Consider the following 18812-nt stretch of genomic DNA (forward strand, 5'->3'; position numbering starts at 1 on the left):
TGAACTGAGCACCGGAAGTGGAGGGGCAGGGCCAGGGCCGTGCTCTGAGCCCCGGGCCATTGTCCATCCCCAACCCGGGCCCGAGCTGCCCGCTCCGGCCCACCCGCGCTCCCTCCCGGGAGGGAGGCTCTCCCCGCTGATGAGGAGCCGTCCCCACCTCCCCACCTGCCCCTCCGCGGGGAGGGCGAGCCCCAGACCCCGAAGGCCCGGGCGGGGCGGGCGTCCCGGAGGAAGGGCCTCCACCCACCGGCTCAGCCGGCCTTCCCCGCCCGTGGACGGGGCGGCCGGGGTCGGGCGGCCCCGGCTGGGAGCGGAGCTGGGCGGGAGGACCCCCCCCCTCCCCGTCTCCGCCCTCGGTGCTCCCCTCCGGCTCTCCGGGGGGAGCCCTACCTGGGCCCCCCCCACCCCGCCCTGGCAACGCCCTGGGAAGGAAGGAGGGCCTGCTCTCCGGCCGCCCGGGGAGGAAGGAGGCCCGAAACTCCGGGAGGCTGAGACCTTTGGCCAGGCGGACTCGCAGGGGGCGAGCGCCCGGATCCCGCCCGCCCGCCCGGCCGTCCCTGGCCTCCGCGGGGCCGGCCGGCCGCACTGGGGTGGGGGGCGAGGGCGGGTCAGCGCCGAGCCGCCGGGTCAGCGCGGAGGCCGGCGGGGAGGGGGAGGGGCGCCCGGGCGGGGGGAGGGGGAGGGCTCATCCATTTCTCCCTTGACAGGTGGTTTGTGTTTCTGATTGGCCAGCGCCACCGGCCTCACACCTCCCTCCCTCCCCCCCCCCGCTCTCTGGAATGTATAATTATCTGTGCGGGGGGTGGGGGTGGTGCGTGAGGGTGAGTGTGTGTGGTGTGTGGGACAGTCACGTGGTTACAAACTACACCCCCCCCATCCCGTCACCTTCCCTACCTGTGTCAGCTTTGGGGACCCCCCCCCTTCACACACTCACACACATACACACACCGAGTCCTCAAAGTGCTGAGACCCCGAACCCCGGGGTCCCCGCGACTTCCCCGGGCCGATGACTCCCCAACTCCAGATGTGCGGGCGCGGAGCGGGTGTCAAGGCTCCGGGTCCCGGCCGGGAACCCCGGAGGTGTCAGGGACCCGGGCGGTGGGGGAGGGCGGGCCGGAGCCGGAGGGAAAGGGAGGAGAAAGGCGAGGGAGGGGAGGCGGGAGGGGAGGGGGCTGCCCGCGGGGGGTTGGGTCATTGTCTTTTAGAATTTGGGAGCCTTTGAAAAGCCGTGGGCCCTCCCACCGCCATTGTGCGGGGGAAGATGTAGCCGCCTCTTCTCCGAACCTCCCCTTTGCCTCCGGACTTCTCTGGGGCCAGCAGCCGCCCGACCAGGGGCCCGGGGCCGCGGGCTCAGCCGACGACGACCATGGGCTCAGTGTCCAACCAGCAGTTTGCAGGTTCGAACTCGGGACTTGGTGGGGACACCTTCAGGGTGCCGGGCGCCCGGGAGCCACGTCGAAGGGAGGCAGGGGAAAGTATCCCTCCCTCCCCCCGCCCCGGGCTGGGGCGCACGCAGGACCCCCCGGTCGGTGCGGCCGCCTGCTGGGCCACGGGGGCCGCGTCTGGAGCCGGGGACCCCGGTGTCCCGGGGGCGAGCGCGCCTCGCCCGTGGGGGCGGAGGGAGAGAGAAGAGGAGGGGCCTGTCGGGCCGGGTGTCCCCGGCCACAACGTGCTGTGGGCGGGCGAGCAAAACTTTCGGGGCACCCTTGGCTTCCGTGTGAGGTCGGGAGCGCGGGAGGCAGCCGGCCGCCCGGGGGCTGCCCGCCCGGGCGTCCCGGGTGTCGACGGGCGTGGAGGTGGGGGGTGTCCCCGCGCCGGGCCCCGCGGGGGTCCCCTGGCTCGCGGGTCCCCCCCGCGTTCACCGATCGGCCCCATCTCCAGGTGGCTGCGCCAAGGCGGCGGAGAAGGCGCCCGAGGAGGCGCCGGCGGACGCCGCACGGGCGGCCGAGGAGCCGCAGCTGCTGCACGGGGCCGGCATCTGTAAGTGGTTCAACGTGCGCATGGGGTTCGGCTTCCTGTCCATGACCGCCCGCGCCGGGGTCGCGCTCGACCCCCCGGTGGACGTCTTTGTGCACCAGGTGAGACGGCTCTGGTAACTTCTTCGCGGCGGAAAGGGGAGGCCTGGGGGCCGCGTCCGCAGGGGTGGGCGGGCGGCGCTGGGTGGGATGGGAGCAGACCCGGGACTCTGCGAACTGGGCATCTCTTTTCGCCTGAGCACCCCAACTTGGAGTCTCACACCCCCCCCCGGGGGGGGTAAACAACCGGGGGGGGGAAGAGGAGGAACGCTGATGATCAGCACCCCAACCCCCTTCCGGGAACCCCTCTAGCATACCACGTGTCTATTACCTCCTTCCCCTGGGAAGGGAGCAGGGGGCAGGGAGGTGACCCCATGTGGCAGAAACTAAGGTTGTATTGTGCTTGTCGGTGGGGGGAGGGCGAGCAGGCCGACCAGGGAAGCGCACGCGGGGCCTGAGCGCAGCGCCGAGGGCCCGGTACCTTTAACATCTGAATGGCACTCGGGGAGCGGGAGCCGGCAGAGGAAACTGACACCCCCCACCCTAGGGCGTGAGGCTGAGCTGTGTCCCTTGGTGAGTGGCAACCTCACCCAGGTAGTCCCCCAAAAGTTATGCCCTGGGGCTTGGGTAGGATCTGTGTGGGGGCTTGGGAGGCTCCTAGGGGATGGGTAGCAGTGGAGGAGGAGGGGGTACCGTGGCTGTTTGCAGGAGTTGTCCTGCCAGGAAGGAAAACCTCAGGAAGGCCAGGCATGAGCCTGCCTAGTTCACTCAGTCTAGGAGGGACGTGGGTAGATACAACCCCAAGTTCTCAGTGAAAGCAGGGCAGCGCAGTGGGGGGTGAAATTCAGTGTCGCTGGGTGGGGGGGGGAAGGGAGGATGGCCTCTGGACCTATTCTCCACAGCTTGGCGTTTATGGCCCCAGACTGCCATTGATTGCTGTCCTAACCTTCCTAGCCTCAAACGAGGAGCCCAGAGCCAGCCTTCTCCCTCCTCCCAGGCTTCCCCTTTCCTCAACACCCTGGAGAGATTACATAGGTAGGGCCAGAGTCTAAAGGAAGTTGCTGCAAGTTCCCTTCCCCACGAGGTGGGTTTAGGGCTGATCTAGGAAAGAAGAAATTGCTAATCCCATGCCCTCTAGGTTGACACCCAGGCCTGGCCGGGCAGGGAGGGGTTACTTCGGGGAGGTTGGCCTTAGGAGCAGTGGGGGAGGGGAAAGGAGGATGTGGGGATTAAGGGTTGGAGCCTGAGGGATGGCATTCTGGAGGGGGAGGGGTGAGGGAAGGGAGGTGTGGAGTGGACTGGTTGGAAGCTTCTGGGAAGTCTTGAGCACAGTCCTCCAGGAGGAGGGAAAGCAGAGGAGATCCCGATCTGCTGGTTACTGTTGCCTCCTTGGGGGTCTCTGGCCAAAAGGACCTGCTGCCCGGTGCTTAGCTACCCTAGCACAGCTCCCCCTCCCCCTCCCCCTAGTGCTATTCCTCTTCTGCCAGACTGCTGGTTTCTGACTGGTGGCCTTGCCCCCCTTCATTTACATATGTGAATGATAACCCACAGGAAGTAATTGTGAGGGAAAGAAGGGAATTGGGCTCTTTAGATCTATTAAATCACTTTATTACAGGAACCTACTTTGAATGGTTCTCCTCAGTGGGGGGTTAAGGGGTGGGGAAAAAAGGAAGACAAGTCTCCCCCATTCTCTAACTTATCTGATCCCTAAGACATTAAAATAAACATTTCCTGGTCTGGGGGATGACTCCCAATTTGGGAATTCTGAAGCAAAAGATTTCAGATTCAGCACTATGGACTTCTCTTCCAAATACTGCTAAGGAGAAAGAGGCTGAGGGGCAATGTGGCCTCTTGAGTTTCTAAGCGTGTCTTGGCCATAGACAAATCGCAAGGCTTTTTGTTTTACCTCTGAGCAAGTGGTGGTGGAGGAGAATCGGGAACCTGGAACGCCCAGCACCCACAGTTTTTTTAGGAGGGACATTAGCTGAGATTAAGAATCAAGGATTTCTCATAGTTAGGTGCTTGGCTAGGAGTGGTATAGAGTATTTGTCTAGCAAGCCCAAAGTCCTGGGTTCAGACCCTAGTACCATAAGAAAATAAGAACTTCTCAAGAGGGCTATCTCTGGTCCACGCAGACCACCTGACCAGTAAGTTCAACTTAGTTTGAAAATTGAAATTTCTCTGGGAATCTAGCGATAGATGAATTTGTAGATGCAGAATAGTCCCTAAGAATTGTTTTATTTTAGTGAGGAGGAAAGTGTTCATTAAGGAAAGAAATACCAAACTGCTCATTCTTCAGTTCCTTCTGGTGGGCACCCAGGAGGTGAGTGGGAAGGATAATTTGCCAGAGCAAAGGGATGGGGGAGTCCCTTCCACAATTGGCTTGTAAGATTTCCCAATACCTTGTTAACTACTGTTGTTCATTCTCCTCCCAGGAGTTTAGTGGGTGAAAGAGGGCATCTGCCATGAGAAAATAACCATAGACTTGTGTGGTCAATGAATTCACGCATGCACATTCTGAGGCTTGAACTCAGATGCTGCCCTTTAGCTTTTTCATGCAAGGCTGGCACTCTGCTACTTGAGCTAGAGTTATTTCTTCTGTGTGTGTGTGTAAGTTTGTGGTGTGTTTGGTTAAGTGGAGATGAATGGGCTTTTCAGCCCAGGTTGGCTTTGAACCATGATCCTAATATCTCAGCTTCCTGAATAGCTAAGATTACAGCCTTCAGCCTCACTCCTGGTTTTAGCCACAGGTTTTAAAAGAAAGTTCTATTCAGAGTTAATGGAGATTTTAAGAGCATGATGGTCAGCTCTTACATGTGGGTTTCTCAATATTGGCACAATTGACTTATTTTTGGGCAGGTTAGTATAAAATTCCCTTGATCTAGGAACTATCTTTAGAAAATGCAACAGTATTCCTCCCTTGTACTCCTAGTAGAAAACCAGTTACATCTTTCGCTTGTGAAAATCTGAATGAATGTAGACATTGCTAAGTGTCTCCTGGGAAGTAAATCACCCCTGTTGAGAAAGTTACACAGGAAAACTAGAGCAAAATAGCTCTACAGGGTCCTTTATGCTCATTCACCAAGAATGCTAAAATCTCAGTGACCATGTTAGGATTTGGGGCTGAGCTTAAGTGTGTGCTTGCTGTATGGTTTCAAGTCCAGATTGCCAACAGTGGTAGAAATTTGGGGGTGGGAAAATTTTCCTTCTCCATAATGTCTCAGAACTTATTTATGTTGAAAGTCAATTTCTGGCTAAAGTGGTCTGTTAAAAGTCCTGGCAATAAAAAGAAAAGCCATATAGTTGGTCACATCACTAAAAGTTGGGTTTTGATTGAAATTGAGGCCAAATGGCCTGCTTTTTCAGGAAAGATTCAAGAGAGGTGACCAGAGTGATAAAACTCCCTCAGGGTCTAGGTTGGGATGGTTGGGTGGGGAGGAATAATGGGATCTTACCTGGCTCATAGAACTGCACCTGACTAGTCACTGATAAACAGTTGATGTCATTTTTCTTTTCTTTTTCTTTTTTTGCCAGTCCTGGGGTTTGAGCTCAAGTCCTGGGCACTGTCCCTGAGCTTCTTTTGCTCAAGACTAGCATTCTACCACTTGAGCCACAGCGCCACTTCCAGCTTTTTCTGTGTATGCTGTGCTGAGGAATTGAAGTCAGGGCTTCATACATGCTAGGAAAGCACTCTACTACTAAACCACGTTCCCAGCCCTTGATGTCCTTCTCTTGTATGGTTTTAGCAAATGTGTAAGCCCCTGGGTCATCTTTTTGGAACCCACTTAGTCTAAGGCTAACTGAATACGTATGGAAATCAACAAGCTGAGTATGAAGACGGAAGGGTATCTTTAGGACCTGGTATATCGGGAACATACTTAGAAGAGGTCTTTCTCCAGGGGGAAAGACACGATAGAAAGAGGTGTAAATTGATAGTTGCTTTCATTCTAGTCAGGTTATATAAAACATGATGCTCTGAACAGTTGTGGAGTGAACGAATCACTATTCTGAGCCCCAGGAGAGAATTCTCTTGTTGATAAACTAGAAGCCGCAAGTTTGGTTTCATTAATTATCCTTTTTTAATTTTGGTAGTCCTGGAACACAAACCCTGCTATCCATCTAGTTGTTGATTCACATTAAAATAAGCAAAGACAAAAATAAGTGGATTTTTCAGAAATTTGGCACCAAAGAACATTTGATTTGGGGGTATCATGGCCTCTTCTGGGCATCCTTCTGTTTTTGCAGAGATGAGCTTTCTCTTTTAGTGTCCCAAGTAGAGGTTGTGTCACCCTAGGGAAGCTTCCACTCTGAGTGATACTAATGTCTGTCCAAAAGTGGTTTCTAGTAGCTTGGGCAAGGTTGCTGTTGTTGCTCTGACATTCCTCATCAATCACATCCTCCACTCTGCTAGTATCTCCCCCCACACCCTTTGAAACTGCCTTAGGTTAAAAACAACAACAACAACTACAGGGGTTGGGAATGTGGCTTACTGGTAGAGCTTTTGCCTAGCATGCATGAGGCCCTGGGTTCAATTCCTCAGTACCACATAAAGAGGAAAGGTTGGGTGTGGCACTGTGGTCAAATGGTAGAGTGCTAGCCTTGAACAAAAGCTCAGTGTCAGTGCCCAGACTAGCAACAAACAAAAAACCACCACATCCTGCAGGAATGCAAGAATGACTTGGTAGTCCCAGCCTGGAAGATGCCAGTAGCTGAGAAGAGAAATTTTCTTGGGGGCTTGAACTCAGGGCTTCGGAACTGCTGTCTCTGAACCTCTTTGTACAAGCTCAAGGCCAGCTCTCTACCACCTGAGTCACAGCACAACTTCCGCTTTTTCTCAGTAGTTTGTTTCAGTTCAGGATTTTTAGTGTAGTAAGATAAAACTAGTGAGAAATAGGAGAGAATGGTTTCCTGCTTTTCATGCAAGAAAACTACTGAGAAAAGTGTAAGTCCTGCTCGCTCGTGGAATCCTAACTACTCTGAGGCTGAGATCCGAGGATTGTGATTCTGTCAGCCTGAGCAGGAAAGTCCATGGAGACTTTTGTCTCCACTTAACCACCATAAAGCCAGAAGTGGTGGTCCTGTGGCTCAAAGTGGTAGAGCACTAGCAAAAAGACTCCAAAAATTTGTACACAGCTTTTTCTTTTTTTAAACATGATTTCAGGTTGGAGTTGAGACAGGAAACTTAGGTTCCAAGAAGAGTGATGGCCTCTTTCCTTGTGCAGTGTGTGGGGGCAATGAGGTGTCAGATGACCCACCCTAGGAGCTACAGAGAAATCTAGAAATCCCAGTGACTATTTGAGTTGGCAGTTCCGAACCCCTCGGTCCCTGCTGGTCCGGGCTCCCTGGTGTGCTCTCTGCGCACAGGCTGATGTATTGCGCCATCTGGTGGAGAATTGAAGGCAGAAGTCTTGGGTCTGGCTCTCTGAGTAGAAGTGATATAAATGACGTGTGTCTGCTTGCAGCTTTTGGTTATGGACATTTCTTGGCCTCTGCAACATCTAATAAACTTCTGGCTAAACGTACCTTGGGGAATGAAGCTCAGAGCTCTGACTGAAGTTACTTTGATGCATTTTCATGTTATTATTTGCCAGTCCTGAGGCTTGAACTCGGGCTTAGGCACTGTCCCTGTCTTTTTGCTCAAGGCTAGCACTCTACCACTTGCCACAGCACCACTCCTGGCTTTTTCATGCATGCTAGGCAAGCACTCTACCACTAAGGCACATTCCCAGCCCACTTTTATGTATTTTTATTTCCATTATATGGGGTCATTCTGGCCAGTAGAGTCAGGTTAGGGTGTTCTGTTAACACCTCACAAGTCAGAAATGACATTTTATGAATCATTCCATGCAAAATATTAACATCATTCTGCCTATAGTAAACAATAACAGTAGTTATTTTGGATAGCAGAGAACTTAGTGTACTCAAAAACATGTTTGTGCACTGGGAGATCTTAAAACTGGAACAGCTCTGGATGATGGAGACACCATTCCGCACCCCCCCCCCCCCCTCAGTGAGATATAGCAAGTATCTTGGAATTCTGTCTCTCACCAGGTATGGGTGGCTCTCATGCCTGTAATCATTAGCTACACAGGATGTTGAGATCTGGGGACCCTGGTTCAAAGCCAGCATGGGCAAACAAAACTGAGACCTATTTAACTTGCACAAAGCTAGAAGTAGAGTTGTGGCTTTGAGCAAAGAAGGTAAGCAAGAGCATGATGGGGGGGGGGGGAAATTCTGCCACTGTTACTATTGTTCCACTAGAAAGAAGCCACGTGACTAAGGTGAACTGTGTCATAGCTGGAAGAGACCAGGTTGTCATGAAGGTCTGATCCAGCTTTGACAAATGATTGAAAGAACTAGATTTCTTCAGTGACTGTTTCTTAGGTCCATTCTGTCTCTTAAGCTTAGGCAGCTGGTGAAGCACTGGAACCGAAGGGGTGGGTCCATAATTGGAGGGTCCTGCCAAGGAAATGGGCTGGGAAGGTGGCTCAGTGGTATAGTGCTTGCCTCCGTTCATGAAGCCCTGAGTTAGTCTTCAGTGCCACAAAAGCTGAAAAAGCCAGAAGTGGCACTGTGGCTCAAGTGGTAGAGTGCTAGCTTTGAGCAAAACAAGCTCAGGGGCTGTGCCCAGGACCTGAGTTCAAGCCCCAGGACCGGCCAAAAGGAAAGGAAATGCTTTCTTCTACTGTTCCCAAAGTGCCACCGCCTCCTATCCCCATGCAGCAAGGCTGGGGCAGGCTGCCCACCTTCCTGATTTCTTTCCCCAAAATTGGAAAGATGAGAGACCTTTCCTCTCCCATTGAATATAGATCTGAGGAAGTAATTAATTACACTTACTAAGGGAGACCTCTGCTGGGTCACCCTCTCAAATCCGGGGTGGGGAGGGAGGGCAGGCCTAAAGAGGAGGAAAAACCAGGATGCTGGAGAGGACTGGCAAGCCCAGCAGGTCTCACTGGGAAAGTGGTGTTTCTGTATCCATTTCCCTTACCATGACCATAACCCCAACAAGGGAAGGAAGGAACCGATCTGTTTGGATGTGGGGGAGGGTACCTAGGAACTCCAGGAATCTGACCACCAGAACCAACCAGTGTCAACTCTTTGTTTCCTAGGATTGGGTTCCATTGGGGGAGCTCAGGCCATGCCCCTCCCCCCTAGGGCTTTTTTTTTTTTTTTTTGGTGGGGGATAGGGAGATGGGCGGGCCCCAGCTTTGTGTGTGGCTGGGGGTGGTACAAGAATCTTCTGGCTCCTTTCAGATGCAGGCCCTGGGAGGCTAGCTCAGTGGGACTGCACACTGATTACCTATCTGATAAGAGAGGAATTCAAACTATGTGTTTTTAGAAAAGAGCTGGGAAGTGGGGGAAGGGAGCCACTTCTAGAGACCACCAGTTTAAATCCTGGCCATCCCGATTATTCTGAGGTGCCTGCCCAGGAGGGGGGGAGGTGTGTGTGTATGTGTGTGTGTGTGTGTGTGTGTGTGTGTTTTACTCACATCTCCAGCCCAGAGCAGCCTTGCTAATCTCTTATTGAATTGTTTCATTCTTGTTGTCCCCTAGTCTCACAAATTTATAAGGCATGGCTTAAGGGTGGTGTTATTCTGGGGCTCTGGGACAAGAGTTTCAAAGCTGGCTAGTGATAAAACCAAGAGTTAATTTTGAGTCACTTGACACGTGGGTGTCACTGTTGCCTTGTCTCCCCTCCCCCCATCCAGTCTGAAGACCCTGCTAATTGCCACCCACCTCACCAGGGATTTATGTGTGGCTGGCAAAGTGTTAACTACTCATGCATAAAACCACACTGCACCATCATAAAATTGGTATCTACTTCATCTTGTAAATGAATAAGAAGAGGGAACAGGCTCTTAGATCCAAGCCTTTTCCTCTTCTGCTGGATCTCAAATAGAGAAGGTTCCAGCCTAAGTAGATGGTGAACTGGAATCTGTTGGGGAGGTTGTTGGTCTTGTTTCTCTCTTGTCCCAACTCTTTAAAGAGAGTCATCCTTTGTCCATTGAAATGTTTTATTTATGTTCACTGCAGCCCATTCTCATTTTATTTGTTTGTTTTGTTTTGTTTTTTTTGGCCGTGAACTCAGGGCCTGAGCACTGTCCCTGGCTTCTTTTTTTTGCTCAAGGCTAGCACTCTGCCACTTGAGCCACAGCGCCACTTCTGGCCATTTTCGGTATATGTGGTGCTGAGGAATCGAACCCAGGGCCTCATGTATATGACACAAGCACTCTTGCCACTAGGCCATATTCCCAGCCCCCCCATTCCCATTTTAATGTCCTACCTCCTTGCACAACCAAGTTGATGCAGTGGGGACTTCCGTCACCCAAGCTGGGTGGTCCTTGGCCAAGTATGTGTCAGATGTTTCTGTGAGAAGGAAGTGACAGTCCTAACATTTACTGTGTATGTATTTACTGTATATACACTCCACGCCTGTAAGCTGGATGTGGCTGTCTATAATAATACCAATACCATAAAGGCTGAGGCCCCAGAATTCCCCAGTTCAAAACTAAAGGAGGAGTCGGTGACAGTGACTCAACTCCTGTAATGCAATGCTAGCAACTGAGGAGGCTGAGAATGGAAGGACTGCAGTTCAAAGCCGGCACCACAGAAACATTCAAGCAACCTTTTCTTAAAAATGACCTGCAAAACACAGGGCTGGGGGGTAACAGGCATTTCATAAACTAGGATGGGTCTGGCTCCCAAATCCACGCTCTTCACCAATCACCATGCGGAAAGATTTGTCTTCTGTTTTGCAATGCCACCTAAGTGAAAGCAAATTGGAAGTTTTATTTCCCACCAAGTTGAATTTCAGACCCAAATGGAATTGCTGTTCCCCGGTTGCGTGCATGTTGACTCAAGCCCTTCTGTGGAAGAACTGAAGGGCTCTCCTGGAGCCAAATCCACATGCGTTCTGCTCTCCAAATCCCAAACCAGGAGGCATGGGAGCATGGTTCAATGCCAGGAGGGAGAGGTGAAGAAATATTCTGAGTTACTGTACAACGTACCAAAGGAACGGAACTATGATCAAAGCACTTTCCATTCTGATGGAAGTCAAGTCATAGAGCCTGTTTTTTCATACTCAGACACTTCAGTTTAGTTCCCAAACCATCGATTTTTATCTTACCCATAGCTTTTTTTTTCTCTATAGCTGAAGACCGAACTCGGAGCCTTGCTCTTGCCAGGCGGGCACTGTTCTCTGAGTTAAATTCCCAGCCTTACCCATACTTTCTTTTTTTTAAAAACATATATGCTACTATATCAGTGTTATTATTAGCTTGGAATTTAAGGGATAGCTTAGGATTCTTAAAGTCTAGGTTGGATTTCCTTCCCTCCCTGCCATTAAAAAAATTTTTTTTTTTTTGCTAGTCCTGGGGCTTGAACTCAGGGCCTGGGCACTTCAGGCTTTTTCTGTTCACGACGAATGGAACCCAGGGCTTCATGCGTGCTAGGCAAGTACTCTACCTCTAAGTCACATTCCCAGCTCCTAGGTTGTGTTTTTTAAACCATACTGTCAGGTCATCTTTCCAAGTTGAATAATTTAAAAATCCTATCTCCTGCCTCAAGGCCAGCTAAGGCAGAAGAGTCCTAGATCCCATCTCTAAAATAACCATACAAAGCGGGACTGGAGGCATGGCTCAAGTGGTAGAATGTCAGCCTAGTAAAGGAGGTGAGACCCCATACTGTTCATACCGCAGTACTGCCAACAGATGAGATTTTACATTCACTTTACACTTGAGACTTGCCGATACCATGTTGTACTCAACATGGTAAACTAGTTGCAGTAAACTAGTAAGTTACTTTTAAGTTAACAATATGTGTCATTTAATCTTGTGAAAATTATTTCTACTTATATTTACTCATTTTGGTTGTTTGTGGGCTTGATTTCAGGGCCTGGGTACTGTCCCTGAGCCTCTCTAGCACTTTGCCACTTGGACATAAGAGTCTTCACTGCGACTTTTCTGCCCAGGCTGGCTTTGAACACTGATCCTCAGATTTCAGCCTCCTGAGTATCTAGAGTTACATGTGTATGCTACTGGCACCCAGCCAATTGATTAATTTTCTTTTTTGCCAGTCCTGGGGCTTGAACTCAGGGCCTGAGCACTGTCCCTGGCTTCTTTTTGCTCAAGGCTAGCACTCTACCACTTGAGCCACCGCGCCACTTCTGGCTTTTTCCATATATGTGAGGAATCAAACCCAGGGCTTCGTGTGTGAGGCAAGCACTCTACCACTAAGGCCATATTCCCAGCCCCGAATTGGTTAATTTTTTTAGCACCACTTATTGACATTTTTCCCTTGTCTATTCTCCTGCTTCCTTAGATCTCTTCTTAGTGTTCCTTTGCTTGCTCTTGAACTTAGAGCTTCGTGCTCTTGCTTAGCTTTTTCTGCTCAAGGCAGGTGCTTTACCAGTTGAGCCACACCTCTGCACTTTTTTTGTTGGTAATGGCTTAGTTGCAGATAAGAGTATCTCAGTCTGGCTAAGCCAGATCTCAGTTTGAGTAGCTAGGATTGTAAGCATGAGCCACTGGCATACAGCTACTTAAATAATTTCAGATACTGGGGGCTAAGGCGTAGCTCAGGCTCACAAAAGCACTTGCCTCACAAGTGCAATGTCCTGAATTCAGTCCCCAGTGCCAAACAAAATAATTTCAGACTTAGAAAAAGAAGGTGCAAAATTTTCCATATAACCTTTACTCTGAGTCATCAGTTGTTGACATTTTTCCCTATTTGCTTTATTATTATCTCTGTCTCCATACAGTTTTATTCTTTTTCTTTTCTACTTTTGCCCATCCTAGGGCTTGAACTTGTCTTTGAGCTTTTTCACTCAAGGCTGGTGTTGTACCACTTGATCTACAGCTCCACTTTGGCTTTTTGGTGGTTAATTGAGGATAAGAATCTCAGACTTTTCTGCCCAAGCTGGCATTGATCCCAAGTCTTCAGATTTCAGCATCCTGAAGGGCTAGGATTATAGGCATAAGCCATAGTCACTGTCTTCTTGAATTCAGCGTTCAGTAATTTTATTTTATTTTTCATTTTGCCAGTCCTGGGGCTTGAACTTAGGGCCTGGGCACTGTCTCTGACCTTATTTTTTGCTCAAAGCTAGCACTCTACCACTTGAGCCACAGCAGTAGTTCCAACTTTTTGTTTGTGTGGTACTGAGGAATTGAACCTAGGGCTTCATGCATGGTAGGCAAGCACTCTACCACTAACCCACATCCCCAGCCCAGCATTCAATAATTTTAAATAGCATATAGTACCTAAATGGGACTTTAACCTTATTGTTATTGTCCTGAGGGGCTACCATTTCATAAGTTGGGTGATGAGTACATTTCTTTTTTGGACAATGTTATCCCTTCCATTTTCAGCTAGTTTCTCCCTCCCATCCCTACCTATAAGCTAAAAGGTGATTCTTTTATCTAACCCAAATATGATTATTATGACCAAGAAATTTGACACAGATACAGTTACCTGCATTCCATGTGCAGATTTTGTTCGGTCCTCCCTTACAGGATCCAGTCCGAACTCATTCATAGTTCATATTCAGTCATAGTTCTTGGTGATAATGACATTTCCGTAGAATCTTTTGTAATTTGTTTGTGGAGACTCCCTCTGAGTTTATCTGATGTTATCTCATGGTTAGAATCAAGGTGTACAATTTAAAGTTATTTGTCCTTAGTGCTGCTTATCAGATATGTGTGTCCATCCATTTTGGTGGGTCCCTTTACTATCTATCCATCTGTTTATAGATAGGATCTCTGCAACACAGGCTGTCCTAGCACTCTGGAATTTCCTGCATTGGTGTTTTAAAAGTGTTGGGCTTGCAGTGTGTGCCATGTTTAGCTCCAAACTTAGTATGTTTGTTTTGTTTTGTTTTACCAATAGAGGGAGAGTTCTGTCACTCTTCTACCTTATAGAAACAGGTTTGTACATTTTTTTGATGAAATAGTGGAAACTAATAATAAAAATCTACTGTGCAATTCAGGAGGCTCAGATGTGAGAATCACAGTCAAAGCCAGCATGGGCAAGGAAAGTCCATGAGACTCATCTCCAATTAAACAGCAAAAAATGTGGCGCTGTGGCTCAAGCAGTAGAGAGAGTATGAGCCTTGAACAAAAAAGCTCAGGCACTGCTTCTAGGCCTTGAGTTTAAGCCTCAGGATTACCACCAAAGAAAAGTAAAAGAAAAAATTTGATGGTGTTTCTCTTACAGAGTAAGCTGCACATGGAGGGTTTCCGGAGCCTGAAGGAGGGTGAGGCTGTGGAGTTCACCTTTAAGAAGTCTGCCAAAGGGCTAGAATCCATCCGAGTCACTGGGCCCGGTGGGGTGTTCTGTATTGGGAGTGAAAGGCGGCCAAAGGGCAAGAACATGCAGAAACGCAGATCCAAAGGAGACAGGTATGGCTTGCAAGGCAGCTTGTATGGGTTCTGGGAATGAGAGCTCTCCCCACTCCTGGGGCCAGGTTGTCATGGGTTCTGAAGCCTGTGGTTCCTGGCAACATCTAAATCGTTGGGTTGCATCTTCAGTGAAAAGGCACTGATTGCCCATGATCATTTGTTTTTATGGTACTGGGGTTTTGAACTCAGGGTTCTGTGTGTGTGTGTGTGTGTGTGTGTGTGTGTGTGTGTGTGTGCGTGTGTGTGTGTGCGCGCCAGTCCTGGGGCTTGGATTCAGGGTCTGAACACTGGCTTTTTTTTGCTCAAGTTTAGCACTCTGCCACTTGAGCCACAGCACCACTTTTGGCCATTTTTTGTATATGTGGTGCTGGGGAATTGAACCCAGGGCTTCATGTATGTGAGGCAAGCACTCTTGCCACTAGACCATATCCCCAGCCCTGAATTCAGGGTTCTCATAGTTGCTCGGCAAGTGCTCTACCACTGAGTAATAAGGGGCCATGGATTTGATGGTGGGACAAGGTGTGCTTCTGTCTGGATCTATCTGTTCTTCATCTATCACGTCTCCAGTGGACTCATCGGAACTTGCTGTTGGGCTAAATCTCATAGCTGTGAGCAGCTAATACTAATTTGGCCTTTAGAATTCCTTCATTGTCAAGGGTATGCCAGACCCCTCTCCAAGTTGTAGTTTGATCAGTAACTTCCTCTTTTTGTGTGTGCTGATTCTAGAGCTTGCACTCAGGGGCCTAGGCAATGTTCCTGAGCTTTTTTGCTAGGCTAGCATTCTCCCATTGCGTGCGTGTGTGTGTGCGTGTGTGCGTGCGTGTGTGTGTGTGTTGTGTGTGTGTTGCTAAGCTTTTCTACCAATGCCAAGGGTTTGGGTTTTTTTAATTTATTTAATTGGAGATCACAGTCTCCAGGCTTTTTTTTTGTCCTGGCTTTGGAAGGAGTTCATTATATCTCAGCCTCCCCAGTAGCTAGGATTATAGGCATGAGACAGTGTCCCCCCAGGGTAACTATTCTCATCTTGGTATTTTCAAGTTCATCTTCAGAGGTCATCTCTCTGATTAGATTTGGAAGGGGCTTAAGAGTTTATATGTGGGGACAATGAATGAGGTGACAAACTTTGGCTTTTTCCCATGTCTGTTTCACTTCACCATCTCATTTTGTACTAGGTGCTACAACTGTGGTGGTCTAGATCATCATGCCAAGGAATGCAAGCTGCCACCCCAGCCCAAGAAGTGCCACTTCTGCCAAAGCATCAACCACATGGTGGCCTCCTGTCCACTGAAGGCCCAGCAGGTCCCCAGTGCCCAGGGAAAACCTGCCTACTTTCGGGAGGAAGAAGAAGAGATCCACAGCCCTGCCCTGCTCCCTGAGGCCCAGAATTGAGCTCTCAGAGTCGGGGGGCTACTCTTGCTAGCAGAAAGTTTCAAGGAGCAGGCATCAATCGGCAAAGTGGAGAAAGTGGGGATAAGGGTGGGTTGGCGAGTAGCTGGCACTGCCATATGTCTCAGGCCGGGTTTTCCCAGCATCACCCCATCTCTCTCTTGGTGAGAGGAAGGGGTGATGCATAGGAACTCCCTTCATGATCTATCCCAATTCAAGTGAGGGGCTTTGGGGGAGCCACCTTTGAAACCTGTGTGATTTATATGATAGGCTCCCCCCCCCCCTCCAAGCCTCCAGCTTCTAAAAATGACCCAGATTGTCAAGTTGTTCTTTTTAAAAAGGTTGTATAGTGTTTCCCCTGCCAGAGTGTGCAAAGACCAGCAGATCAATGGGCTCAATCCCTGAGGTAGTAGTACCTTGTGTGGGAGGGCCCCTCAGAAGCAAGGCAGGGTTTGGGTTTTTTATTTTTATTTTTTATCATTTTGCTTTCCCTCCACATCTTGTTTCCTCATCACCCTAACTTGAGCCACAGTGCTGGGAGAGCTGTCCCATGCATTGGGTTGTGATGACAGGCAAAATGGGTGACGAGGGAATAGCTGCAGACTGGCTGCTCTGAGCTTCCTCCCACCCCTTTCTGGGCCAATGTGATTGTAATTTATTTGCTCCCTTGGATAACTGCACCTTGGGTTCCCACTTCCTCCAGGATGCCAAACTGCACTATCTGTGCGAATGACGTATCTTGTGCATTTTAACTTTTTTTTTCTTAATATAAATATTCTGGTTTTGTATTTTTATATATTTTAATCTTAAGGCCCTCATTCCTGCACTGTGTTCTCAGGTACATGAGCAATCTCAGGGATAAGTGGGCAGCAGCTCCAGGTCTGCACAGCAGGAAGACTTTGTTGTTTTTATCACCATGGAGAGCAACCATTTGGAGTGCATAGCCTATTGAACTACCTCATTTTTGCCAATTAGAGCTGGCTTTTCTGCCATAGGGTCCTCTTGAAACCCCCTCCACCCTTGGAAATGTTTCATGGGAGACTAGGTTTTTAATTGGGTTGCCCCATGACTTGTTCTCCTTCTGCTGGAAGAATGGAAATTAGTCTAAACAGGAAACTGTGGTGCAGAGAAGGTAGAAGAGGCCCAGAGAGGAAGCCAAGGATAGTGATGACTGTCTAATCCTAGGGCTCTGGGACTTGTTTTCTTTCCATATACAAAATCCTTTCCTAAACTTGCCTGGGCTTAACCATGCACATAAATGTATGTGTATTTTTTTTCCTAAAGAAATGGGAATTGGGCTGGGAAGCTTATTGGTAGCGTGCTTGCCTAGCATGCACGAAGCCCTGGGTTGGATACTTCAGTGCCACATAAACAGAAAAGGCCTGAAGTGGCGCTGTGGCTCAAGTGGCAGAGTGCTAGCCTTGAGCAAAAAGAAGCCAGGGACAGTGCTCAGGCCCTGAGTCCCAAGCCCCAGGACTGGCAAAAAAAAAAAAAAAAAAAAAAAAAAGAAGAAGAAGAAATGGGAATTACTATGGCTAAATGTTAAGACCACAGATTTGTCTTCCCCTTATACTAACCAGGCAGGAATGGATGGATTATATATAAAGCAAGGACCTAAATCTTCAGCCTTTCAAAAGTCTTGGCTTCCAGGCAGACCCCTAAGTGAGGGCCTTTTTGTAGCACCTGGAGCCAGTGTCCTGCCCTGCTGCACAGTGGTTCATAGTGTTAGCTAAAGGAGAAAACGGGGGTTTCGTTTACATGCTGTGAGATCCCCGCAAACCTACCTCACTGAGTCGAAACGGGACAAATGCAATAGAATGCATTGGGTGATGTGTGTCTGATCCTGGTTTCTTGTCTCCCCACAAATGCTGCCCCCCTCTAGTTAATTGTATTTGTCTAGGCTTTGTAGGACTTTACTGAGTTTTTGAGTTGGTAATTGCTAGGTGGCCTAGTTTGTGTAAATAATAATGTATGGGTCTTTCTCCATGTTCTTTTGGGGTTTTATTGTTTACAAACTTTTAGAATTGAGAAAAATAGCCAAAGCATCTTTGACAGAAGGTTCTGCACTAGACAAAAGGATCTGAAACTAAGTTGGGGGGACCTCTTCTAAAGTGAGGATCTTGAACCATCATTTTTCTTTTGTGCCCTCACTTCTCCTATTTCCCATTTTGGACTAGATCTTTTCTAAAAAATAAGCCCTATTCCCTACCCTTTTCTCCCTCAAAAGAAAACCTATGTGCTCATACACAGTTAATTTGTGGAATGTCTCTTCAACTTTTATGTGAGTTATGCAAAGGTTCTGAAGCTAGGGCTCCACCCCCCCCACACCCACTTTGTTCCCAACCTGAGTCCATTTTTTAAAAAATGTGATTATCACCAAACAAGACACTTGTGACTAAATCTACTTGTTCTGTAATAGTAGAGAGAAACCATTGGGGCTTTCCATGTAGAAAGTGGGGTCAGGAGACCAGGAAACAGAATGTGAATGTATGTTCAAGTCACTCAGGAACTTGTACACAGGTGCAAGAAAGTTATGTCAAAGTGGCCACAAGATTGTTTAATAGGAGACGGACGAATGTAACGCCATGTTTACTGCTAGAAACCAAAGCTTTGTGAGAAATCTTGAATTTATGGGGAGGGAGGGTGGGAAAGTGTGTACCTGTCTGTCCTTTCTCTGATCCCTGCAGACAAAACTCCCTTGGGCTTTGATGATCCCAGCCCTGGGGTGTTTTATTTCATGATTGATTTTGCTGTACCCGAGTACTTCCTTTCCCCTTTTCTAATCATTTTTTTTTTTTGTAACACATGCTGACTCTTCCCTTCCCTTCTTTTCCTGGGAAAATACAATGAATAAATAAATACTTATTGGTACTCAAACTGACCTCTTGTCAGATATTTAGGGGGCCTTTTCTCCCTTCTGTAGCTCCTATCTTCTTAGATTGGGACTCAGAAGTCATGGGAGGGACCATTAAGTTTTTCTGTTCACCACTTTGTTAGGAATGAATCTTGATTCTGT

At 49.1% G+C, this 18812-nt stretch overlaps 1 protein-coding gene across 1 annotated transcript; it reads left to right on the plus strand.

Moving 5' to 3' along the window:
* Positions 1-1299: 1299 nt before the first annotated feature.
* Lin28a (lin-28 homolog A) lies at positions 1300-18108 on the plus strand. Its single transcript, XM_048350591.1, has 4 exons — positions 1300-1397; positions 1882-2078; positions 14226-14410; positions 15583-18108. Exons 1-4 carry the CDS (start codon positions 1367-1369, stop codon positions 15797-15799), a joined length of 630 nt encoding a protein of 209 aa, XP_048206548.1. The 5' UTR covers positions 1300-1366; the 3' UTR covers positions 15800-18108.
* The last annotated feature ends 704 nt before the right edge of the window (positions 18109-18812 follow it).

Source organism: Perognathus longimembris, chromosome 7, assembly GCF_023159225.1.
Source record: "Perognathus longimembris pacificus isolate PPM17 chromosome 7, ASM2315922v1, whole genome shotgun sequence".
NCBI classification, from domain to species: domain Eukaryota; kingdom Metazoa; phylum Chordata; class Mammalia; order Rodentia; family Heteromyidae; genus Perognathus; species Perognathus longimembris.

Bases quoted from the DNA above. Each gene is read 5' to 3' on its own strand.
- Lin28a (XM_048350591.1), top strand. From the start codon at position 1,367: ATGGGCTCAGTGTCCAACCAGCAGTTTGCAG. The intron at 1,398-1,881 runs GTTCGAACTCGG...CCCCATCTCCAG, and splicing joins GTCCAACCAGCAGTTTGCAG to GTGGCTGCGCCAAGGCGGCG. The intron at 2,079-14,225 runs GTGAGACGGCTC...TTTCTCTTACAG, and splicing joins TGGACGTCTTTGTGCACCAG to AGTAAGCTGCACATGGAGGG.